At 39.6% G+C, this 11,845-nt stretch overlaps 1 protein-coding gene across 2 annotated transcripts in view; it reads left to right on the plus strand.

The window, feature by feature from the left end:
* Positions 1–2,076: 2,076 nt before the first annotated feature.
* IDUA (alpha-L-iduronidase) overlaps positions 2,077–11,845 on the plus strand; it is a 117,927-nt gene continuing 108,158 nt past the window's right edge. Inside the window, exons 1-2 of one of the 2 annotated variants that reach the window (XM_075203914.1) lie at positions 2,077–2,354; positions 3,394–3,534. In XM_075203914.1, coding sequence (XP_075060015.1) covers positions 2,209–2,354; positions 3,394–3,534 — 287 coding nt within the window. In that variant the 5' untranslated portion in view covers positions 2,077–2,208. The remainder of the gene's footprint in view (positions 2,355–3,393; positions 3,535–11,845) is intronic. The other variant, XM_075203906.1, reaches the window with a different exon arrangement.

The raw sequence follows: 11,845 nt of genomic DNA on the forward strand, positions 1-11,845 counted from the left end.
ATGTGTTTTAGCATAGGGATCAGTTCCTTTTCTTATAATAGAATTACCAACTTTTTCAGTGGAGATTACACCCTGTTGCCACTGACAGGCAGTGTTTGACTATTTGCATTTTGAAGTCTGCTTAGATGTATGAACACTTGAAGAATAGTTATATATAACAAATCCTATATATTTCCATTTGGCTGTTTGAGGTGTTTGGAGGTATGAAAATAATCAACAGCTGATAATAACATTCTCACACATTAACTGCATAGTTTGTTTGTATCAACAAAAAAATCATATTTTGCTCTCTGTATTGGGAGGTGGTCTCATGGCTGCCCTTTATATTGAAGTCAAAAAGTTTGTGTCCGGGAGCCTCCCTGGGGCAGGAGGACGTGCGGTGGATGGGGCTCCGAAATCGCGTCTTTTGGCCCCGCCCCCTTGATGGAATGATGCAAAACACATCATTTTACAACGGGGGCGGGGCCAAATGCTGCGATTCCCGGCGAAACATTTTGGCCCAAATTCGGGCATATGCAGGAGATTGCCACACTCTCCCGGGAGTCCGGGAGACCCACCCGAAATGCGGGAATCTCTCGGACATTCCGGGAGAGTTGGCAAGTATGATTTAAAGGTACTTGCTTTAAAGTCTATTTCACATATTTTACACAACCAAATGCATCATAATATACAGTATAATGCATAGATGTTTGGGGAATGAATTTGAGACTCATTTCCATATTTTCTCTCAAACATTACAAGGAAGCCCATGAAGGCGTAGATCCCCCTGCTGGATCACTTGGTAAACTTTCCATTCATGCGAATGACAAGTTCACGTGGATTGGGCTTCGACAACCTCAAACAATACCTGTTGGAGTACAAGCAGAGAATCTGCTGCTCAGACTGTTTTATGTCAGATCCCCCAAACTACATTTTTAGTTTTCCTCGGGCTGTTTTATTTGTGTCTACAAATAATCCCTGAAAGAAAATGTTTGGTTTTGGGTTGAATTTCGCCACCTTAAGCTATCCTAATGTAAGGTTTTTTTTTTATTTCAGGCAATGAATATAAAGGATTGCAGTTAAATTTTTTTTAATTTACAGTTTTATTAAAAAAATACAGACATATTTAATGGCATTTTTGCTAGCACATTACTATACTTTAAAACATTTTGTCCAGAACTGAATGTAAAAGCAACATATCAAAGGAAAGGGAGCTTAGATATTCTAAGTAAAGGGTTCACATCCTTAAACAATCTCAGCGTCATTGGTGTTGCACTTTATGGGCCTAATTCATCAAGGCACATACTGAGCGCAACCTGCATTTGTTTTAAAGCAAGCAAATTCGGGCATATATAAGCACGCCCGAACACAACAAGGAGCGAATTTGAAGATACGTTATACTTGCCTACTCTCCTTTAATTTCTGGGAGTCCGGGAAGAGCAGGCAACCCTCCCGGATCCTAAAAAATGCCAAAATTCACGGCATTGAACATGAGGTGAATTTAGACATTTTATAGTGGGGGCGTGGCTGTGGTGACACAAAGACATCCCCATGCCCTCTTCTACCCCTGTCACGTGACTAAGCCAAGATACGTGCGCTGGGCTCTGCTACTCAAGTCACTGCAGGATGCGGCCAATACCTCTGTGGCATATAATTTGCATAAGAATTATACCGTAATAACGGTAATCGTGCGCGGACCGCAGGATTTTCGGCGTTTCCGCAGATATATGTATTTTTGACGTTTTAAGAGGCATTTATGTTTATACTGGCAGTTGAAAATATAAATTCCTTGTTATAGTCATAAAATATACTAATGGTAGAATTCCCATACATAGAAAAGTTAATTTGCATAATCAAATATAAACAACCTCAGCAGCATTATTTTCAAGTTTCAGCTACTATTGAGCTTTGTCTTTATTGTTGTTTTTTTGTTTTTATAGTTCCTTATTTTTAACGAGTGAGCAACTTCAATTATGTGATCCATCTGCGTTTGTCCGACTCCAAACTGCAGAACTGAACAGACTTGGAGAAAACCACTGCTGCAGAAAGGGGAGACTTACTTCCTTTCTACCTTGTGATTGGCAGAATTTACCGAACTGCTTTCAGCCTCCCCTACAGAATAACATAGGAAGTAGTTCACTTTTATTTCAGAGTACAGAGAGCTCAGACTTGAGCTTCTGTTGTGATAATATTTGCTCGCTTGTTACAGACTTATGAATAAGTCTATGTATGGTCACAAGTATGGAAACACTGAGTCTTATGTTAGCCATTGGTTTAGTATTACCAGGCATAGTGTTTGGAAGTTATATTATTAATGTAGACCCAACAAAAAATAGAAAGCAGATGAAACATTTCTGGAAAAGTACAGGATTTTGGTAAGTCCTAAGTTCACTGTGCAGTTCTAGTACTATATAACACTATATATGTTCCACCGTGTGACTAATACTGAAAATAATAATTAAAAACTTACATAGAATAATGGCATATACCTGTGTTTTATTTATATGTGTTTATGTGTGTGCATGTCTGTTTATTTTTTTCATATTTACTGTTTACCAAACTACAGGATCAAAATTATCAATTGTGGAACAGAAAAAAAGCAAAGACTTTGGACTATAATGCCTACATAATATATTTTATTTAGAAGTAAGCAGATGTGATAATTTTTTTTATTTGTTTCATTCAGTATCCCTCATATAGCAAACATGTGCTAGGAATTTTACTAGTAAAGTAATTATTTTTTTTATGTGCTAACTTATCCTAAGCAACACTGAAAGTTATGTATAAAGCAGTGTAGCCTTCCTATTTCTGCATCTTACACTTTTGCTATGTTTTGGGCAACATCCCGAGTAAATTAGTTATTTGCCTATGTAAGGTCAATTTCATTTACTCACAATGAATTAACTGTTGCCCAGTCATGCAGCATGCACATTTATGTGTGTGGTTTTACATGGCTGATCATCTAACCCTTGTTATAAATTATTAAGCAGACAAAAATTATACATTATCCCTGTTATGGTACAAAATACTCTATTCGGCCTTCATGTGTATCAGGTAAACATTGGCAGTTATCCCGTGGTATTCCTTGACACTGCATGGGGAAAGTAGTTTTACTGTCAGAATATAGACATCATTGCTCTCTATGATAAATTTGGTTTCAGTCCGCTGACAATTTTTAAGATCCATTCTTATCAAAAATAACAAGAAGTGGTGTATAGACAAAATGTGAATGCTCTTGTCGCAGTCAGGATGAATAATGCCGGGCAACAGCTAATGTGTATTACCCTTATATAAGGAATGCATTGCAATACAAGGGGCATAACTTGTTTTATATATATATATATATATATATATATATATATATATATATATATATGTTCAATTTTAAGTATGTATTGATTTTTTTTTTTTTAGTCCTCCTTTACCACATAACAAGTCAGAAACATATTTCCTGGGGAAAGACCAGAGACTGAACCTTGCATACATATCTTCTGTCCCTCTTGGTGGCATCATGCAAGTCAGAATGCATTGGTTGATGGACCTTGTCACAGTTTTGTAAGTACAGGCTATTGTGTGTAATTGTTTTATAAATGAAAGCTGTTAATTAATGCATAAATCATTTTGAAAATATTTCACTTTCTTTCTCATGATTCTACAGAACAGGATATATTTGTTAATGACAGTAATGCTTCTCGCATCCATATAGAAAACACAAAGAGGGAACAAAGTACCTTGGGTGCTAGATGTGATGTGCAACTTGAAATAGGTGGAGGGCCGCATGAGCAGCCCTCCAGCCTTCAAAGGGGCGGCACAGAGGAAGGAGGTAGAGCACAGTTTGTCACTCCTCCTCCAGGTAAGACTTGTGTCTTCCCAACATTGTGCACAAGAGATCACGTGACTTGGAAGTCACCTTCCCCTGTTGTGCCTCATTTTCTGCTTATTATCCAGAGAATAAGTTCAGGAGCATCCGACTGGGGTGCCGCTGGCCATATATATCATAGTGGGAATTTAGAAGAGCTGGTATGGAAATGTGTAAAGAAAGGGCGGGGGCTTTCTTCCGGCTGTCCCTCCACTTCTTGCATTGTCTACTGTGTTACCTCACCTCTCCATTAAATTTCTCATGTTCCTACATTTCTTTGATGTTTTGTATTTTTTCATCTCTTACTTATGTCTTCCATGTGTCCCTTCTCCTATCCTTTATTTGTTTCCTATATCTATCCACACACTTCTTGTACCCCTAACTTCATCCCCTCTCTCACTTCCCACCTGCACACCCTTTTTCCTCACCACCTGCTTCTGTTTCTCCCTTACTTACCTCACCTGTGCTCTCACCCTTACCCCCTAATCCTGTCTTTCTCTTTTTGCTCTCATTGTTTAGTGTTCGGAAGAGCATATCAAAGTACTTGTACTTTTGCAATTTATGCAACTATGAATTCAGATTTATTTTTTTGTTAATTCAAGTATTTCTACTAGCAGGCAGAGTTTGAAAAAAAATATTTTAAATGCAATGCATTACATTTTCTTGTCTGTGCTGTGGTGTATCTAACTGCATTTTTGCTTTGTGAGAAAACTAAGGGTATTTTAAACAGATAGAGGCAGTGCACATAAGTGTAAACTTAACAGATTTGAATGACTGGGTCAGTTGACTTCTATGTAAAGGAAAAGCTGTGCATACATTGGTTAGTTCAGCAACAGTGTGATGACTAAAGAAGTCAGAATAAGTATAAAATAAAATAACTGGTTCTGAAAGCAAATATACATAACCCTTCTTTCTCTCTGAATATTTCCACCCATCTCAGCTGACATTTAATTATCCACCACATGCAGATTTTAAGATTACATTACTTATATTAAAATATGATCATCATCATCATTTATTTATATAGCGCCAGCATATTCCGTAGTGCTTTACAATTGGGATCTTGATGAAAGGGTGTAGAGCTTGAAATGTTAACTTTAGCTTGACATAAAATGATTCAGTTTATGGTAAGAAACATTGTAGGTAGGGGAGCATGTGCGAGAAAAGCTGGAAGAGAATGGAGCCGATTTATCACTGATATTTTATTATTTACATTAAACGCATTAAAGAAGTTACCCTCACTAGTGACCCACAGACTGACTTTATACAAGGTTCAGACAGGAAGTATCTGAGTGACAGATAAAAGAACTAGTCACACTACTGCATCTTTAAACTCAGCCCCTGGTCCCACTGATGAGCACATCAACTTGTATCTAAAGGCAGGGTCTCTTTATGTTATGTTTTTAACAGCAAATTGTTATCACCGTGGGAATTGTGGTATATATTTACGGAACCTAGTAAGTCCCTCAGGTCAGTGGCGGAGCGACCACGGGTGCAGGGAATAGGGCTGGTACGTAGTTCACAGTTAAACGGCACTCTGCGTTGGCACTGCCTCCGCTCTGAGGCCCCCGTGAGAGACCACCTGCAACCCCTGGGCCCTAGAGGTTACAGCAGCTTTGCTGGTCCCTACCCTAGACTTTGCGTCTTTTGGCCGGACAGCTCTTTACATATTCTGGATGCGTCTCTGACTATTCATTCTGGTGGAAATTAATGTCTTGTTTGCTGGCGAATACATGGATCTAGATCCTTACAAATAGTGATGAGATTATAATACCGGCTACATTTGTAAACTATCTGACCGGAGGGGGTAACTATGTTCGATAAACATACACCACAATACCTGGGAGGATAACCTATGCTCTCTCCTAAATGATTATAGTGATTATAGACATCTTGGGACAGAGCCTTCAGATTTTATATGTTACATATGCTGTGTGAGATTGACCATGCTTATTTTGGTTTAACCATTTTATTATAATAAATATTCTTTTAATTTAGTAAATTGCTGATGGAGGTACACCTGCTTGATAATGCATATATATATTCTATATCTATATATCAGCCAATCATGTGGCAGTAACTCAATGCATAAAAGCATGCAAACGTGGTAAAAATGTTCAATTGTTGTTCAGACCAAACACCAGAATTGGGAAGTAACGTGATCTCAGTGACTGTTGAATGATTGCTTGTACCAGCTGGGTTGGTTTGCGCATCTTGGAAACGGATGATCTTCTAGGATTTTTACAAACAGTTTCTAGAGTTTACTGAAAATGGTTCTCAAAAGAAAAACATCCAGTGAGTGATAGTTCTGTGGGTGAAGACACTTTATTAATTACAATGGTCAGGGGAGATTGGCCAGATTGGTTCAAGCTGACGAGAAGTTGACAGCAACTCAAATAACCATGTGTAACCACAGTGTTATGCAGAAGAGCATCTCTGATTGCACAGTAAGTCAAACCTTGAAGTGAACAGGCTACAACAGCAGAAAACAACATCAGGTTCAACTCCTGTGAGTTAAGAATCGGAAACTGAGTCTACAGTGGGCACAAGCTCACCAAAACTGGACAGATGAATATTGCTTGGTTTGGCGAATCTTGATTTCTGCTGCGACATGCAGATGCTAAGGTCAGAGTTTGGAGTAAACAACATGACTCCATGGATCTATCTTGTGTCAACATTGTAAGGTGGTGGTCAGGGGCAGGCTGGGCAGGGGAGTATCTTCCACCTGGGCTGGTCCCATTTTGGGCTAACCTGGGTCACTGGGCCACCTGCATTTGTTTTTTCCTTTAAAATGTTCCTAAAGAGTTGCTGAGTTGAGTCTTGCCCACCAAGCTAAAATTTGCCAGCCTTCACTTGGTAGTGGTGTAATGGTTTGGTGAATGTTTTCTTGGTACACATTAGATTCCTTAATACCACCTAAGCATCATTTAAATGTCACAGCCTATTGTTAGTCGCGGCAGCCACAGGCACCGCCGCGACTCTCTGTCCTCTCCAGTGGGCATCCTGGCCGTCGTTATGACGACCAGGACGTCGCTTCCGGTTCATCGTCCCAGTTGCCTGGGCAACAACCGGGACGCTCTGAGGTCCATGCCTCCACGCCCGGCCGGCTGTCTAAACAGTTGGGTGAGTGCGCACAGCACCACGGGGAATTAGCAATTCATGGCTAAGATTAGCTTCTGCTAGGCACTCTGCAAGTAAATCATTGGCTGCCTGTGACTAATTATTCAAGTGCTGAGAGCACTTGCAGGGCCTGGTTCTGATTGGTCATATGCACTATTTAAGGCAGTGAGGACTGAACCTCACTGCCGTTTATAGCGTCCTGCTTCCAGTATTGCTGCCTGCTCCTGTGCTATTGTTTGGTGTTGAACCTTAGATTGATTGCCTGTGTTATGACCTTTGCCTGTCCCTGGATTCTGAACCTTGCCTGTGACCCTGACCTATTGCCTGTACCTGGATTCTGAACCCTTGCCTGTGACCCTGACCTATTGCCTGTACCTGGATTCTGAACCTTTGCCGGTGACCCTGCTGGTACCTAACATCTCTTCCGGTACTGCGTCCAGTCCGCAGATCTCTGGCCAGCCTCCACTCAGATGCTGAGGCTAGATACAGTAGTTGGCGTCAACAGGAGGTACCCTACACATTTCATCTAGCCGCCGAGCCTTTCTGGACTTCTTAAGGCTTCTGCTCATACCCAGGACAATATTATAAAAGGGCAGCATGGAAATGTTTTTACGTCAGTTGTATTTTCTTTTTTCTTTGAATTTCTTTTTATTAGTCTTTGCCAACCACCTATTTCTCCTCCCCTGTGAAAAAATAATGGAGTAAGGTGTGCATTAAATGGCCTTGAGCATGTAGGAGGTACAATTACTTATTGAAGACATATTCACAGTGGAGAGACCTCAACAACGCTAAATACAGCCCTCTCATCATCAATGTTACAATGAATGTATCGCCACATTGTTCATGCTAGAACTGAACAGAATGTACTTTGCCATTAATCCCAAAATTTAGAGTTGTTCTCTAATGTTTCAGAAATATGACAAATCTCTGCCTTTAGTGGTGTCCGTTGCATGGCATAAGATATAAAAAACTACAGTTACCGTTATATCTTTGGATTGAAACTGTGAGGGACCTTGATGCCACCTACCCACTGACGTTAGTTTTGTGCATTGAACTAACATGTTAGCATAACGCATGTAAACATTTGTTTCCACTGGCCCCATACTCAGCTGTCTAATTACTCGCGTTCAGGTGCATTGCGGTAGTGTCTTTCTCCAAGAATGGCTTGCTATATTCACTCCTGAGTACAGTCATGGCCAAAAGTTTTGAGAATGACACAAGTATTGATTTTCACAAAGTTTGCTGCTTCAGTGTTTTTAGACCTTTTTGTCAGAAGTTGCTATGGTATACTGAAGTAAAATTACAAGCATTTCAGAAGTGTCAAAGGCTTTTATTGAGAATTACATTAAGTTTATGCAAAGAGTCAATATTTGCAGTGTTGACCCTTCCTTTTGAAGACCTCTGCAATTCACCCTGGCATGCTGTCAATCAACTTCTGGGCCACATACTGACTGATGGCCGCCCATTCTTGCCTAATCAATGCTTTGAGTTTGTCAGAATTTGTGGGTTTTTGTTTGTCCATCCGCCACAATGGGATTAAGGTCTGGGGAGTTTCCTGGCCATGGACCCCAAATTTCAGTGTTTTGATCCCTGAGCCACTTAGTTATCACTTTTGCCTTATGACAAGATGCTCCATCATGCTGGAAAAGGCGTTGTTTGTCACCAAACTGTTCTTGGATGGTTGGAGAAGTTGCTCTTGGAGGATGTTTTTTGTACCATTCTTTATTCATTGCTGTGTTCTTAGGCAAAATAGTGAGTGAGCCCACTCCCTTGGCTGAGAAGCAACCCCATACATGAATGGTCTCAGGATGCTTTACTGTTGACATGACACAGTACTGATGGTAACACTCACCTTTCCTTCTCCGGACAAGCATTTTTCCAAATGCCCCAAACAATCTGAAAGGGGATCAGATAAAATGACTGTACCCCAGTCCATAGCAGTCCAATCCCTGTACCTTTTGCAGAATATTAGTCTGTCCCTTATGTTTTTCCTGGAGAGAAGTTTTGTCTGTGACTGTACAGTGAATGGAGAAGCCTGTGACCTTGTTACCACAAACATACTGTATCTTTGAAGTTGGAAGGGTTTATATGGCGCAATCTAGAGTGTCCTTTTCAGTTCACATGGCTCCAGATTTTGCTACTTGCCGCGAAGATTTTACTCCATCTACATGCTGTATTTACTGTGTTTATTCTGAAAAGAATTATTGGTAAAGTTCTTTGGATTGATTAGATATACCAGAATCAAGTTTATATTTTGTAGCCTAATGAAACTTCCATTATTTGTTGACCCTTGGGTGAGCATAAATAAGTGGTCCACATTATCAACTGCATCATTTTACATGATATCTGGGTTGGAAGAAATGCAAAGGAAATGGCTCATCATGTGACAGCATCAATGTCTCCTGAGGTGTGAAACTGTTGGGAAGTACCATGAACAGAAATGTGTCAAATTTAAAGTTCTTTGAGGAATACAATTTTGGGAAAGGCCTTAAATATGTGCTTTTCATCAAACAATCCTCACCTCCTGGACATGTATGGGACAAAACTGGTCGTCGGTCAACAGGCATTTATAAATCATTAACAGAAGTATGTGATATAAATAGAAAGCCTAATGGACCTTATATGTAAAAACAACAAACTGCACACCTGTCATTTTCATGGAAAAATCTATTGTGTGACTACACAACTAGAATCCAGTATGCAGTAAGGAACAGTGGTGGATTGTAATGGGCATTTTAAGTTCATGGGGGGCCAGTGGCCATGGTAATATTGTTCAGTTTCAGTGCAGCCAGCTGATTGGTCATTGTCTCTATTCCCCTACATTTGGAGAGAGGTTGACTCAAAGCTGTAATCTATGTAGAGGTGCAGAAGTAGTGCCTTCGCTGCATTGACTGCTACTTCTCGCCCTCCTCTCTCCACATGAAGGGAAAGAAAGACTGTGACCAATCAATGGTTTGCTGTGAAATCATGCTTTGCGCTCACATGACATTGATGAAGGGAGAATGAGTGCACCTCCACCTTATAGTATTGTGCATCTGTACATTGTAGTCTTTAGATGTATATTGTAGATCTACTTGTCACAGACATGAGAGGGATTGTAGGGCACCAAGACCTGTGTAGACTGCGCCATGTGTCTTGTTCTTACATGCAAAACTCCAACAGCAAAGTGTCCCTGAAAATCATTTTCAAATTTAACAAAATAATGTTGTTCTTCGCCATTCAGAGCAGACACTTATTTATTCTGTTATTTGCTTCATTTTTCTTTTCTTATTACTGTTATGGAGCAAATAATGGGCAACCCTTGCGCAAACTTTAGAATGTGTTCTTGAGTCAGTGTTCTGGTACCAACTATAATGCCATAGCCATGTAGTATGGATCTCATAGGAAAGTGCTGGGGATGCTTACTGATTAAAATAGAAAGAACACTACTCGTATCCCTAAACAAGAACCGCAATGACTCCTTTTTACAGTGTTATTTTTAGACTTTTGGAGACCAGGATATATATATATATATATATATATATATATATATATAATATATTTGCCATTAAAACTGTATATACTACTATACTGTGTTTATTTGGAATATACATTTTTTGGTATCTTCTTTCAAAATCCTTTACTCAGTCCATACTTTTCAAGTGTCCTTTTTTAAGTCTGATTTAAAAATATATAATTGATAATTTGCAGGACGTCTTCCAAATTGCCTTTTGTTCGACTTCTATATTTATAATAGGGTCCATTCAGCCTGTTGTTGTTGTTTTTTTTTTATGCTGGTGACTGTGTACAAAATGCTGTATTTCATAATTTCTCTTTGACGTTTATGTCTATGGGTTCAATAAAAAGTACATCTTTTAAGAAAATACCTCTCACCACATTCTTCAATGTCCATGTTATTGCTTAAATACATAGTGAGTCTATAAGAATATTGGTTTTTGCCATTTACTGTCGTTTTTTCCTTTCATGCTGCTAATAATGATTTATGATTCTCTACTACCATGGCAACCACAGTAACATGACACATTATATAGAGAGCCCTTGGAACTCCATTCAGAGCTCCTTCTGCGTTGTAACATCCTCCTTCTTCTTGTGGAAGTCGTATAATTGGATGAACGAAAGTATATTGGTAATATTGTTTTGCCGTGCGATTGCGATCCGTACGCCACGTAACACAGATCCGTACGCCACGTAACACAGATCCATACGTCACGTAACGCGTGGCATGGTGCGATCGCACAGTAAAATACGCATGTACACACTCGCATTACAACATTTAGTTATTTATATAATTCATATTCATGTTGGTTCCGTTACACTGTAATTTATGAGCAGATAGTATTTGGTTTATTATTAGTCTATATATATTATGATTATATATACACTTCAGTGATATTCAAGGTTCAGGTTATAGGAAAGGTGTCATGCCTAGTATCATATTAAAATACTATTCATCAGCACCTGTCCAGTTCCATCGCCGAAGAGATCGCATATTGCATACTCTAGTTATTGATGTTAGGGAATAAACCTTTGTATGATGCTGGCTATGAAATGCTAATTGACTAAGATGTAACTGGAGCATTGGCGGGAAGAAAAGAACTCATCCCCTGGAGAGACGACCCCCACCTTTGGATTCCTTAGATTGAATCAGCCTATGACCTGTTTAGCCTGGACCCATCTGATGTCTGGACCTATAGAAGCAAGCCACGTCATTTGCATTGTTCTCTGTAACATTGAATGTGTATATATGATCATAGCTGCGCACCCAGTCCTCAGTCTTCACTAACCGCAGTATTCTAACAGAAATACTGTCCACTGGGTCCCGTGGGTGCGCAGCGAGCGCATGCGATAGCAGCGGTATGTATTTATCTTTTGGTATTGGCTGTACTG

The sequence above is a fragment of the Mixophyes fleayi genome, chromosome 1, assembly GCF_038048845.1.
Source record: "Mixophyes fleayi isolate aMixFle1 chromosome 1, aMixFle1.hap1, whole genome shotgun sequence".
Taxonomy (NCBI): Eukaryota; Metazoa; Chordata; class Amphibia; order Anura; family Limnodynastidae; genus Mixophyes; species Mixophyes fleayi.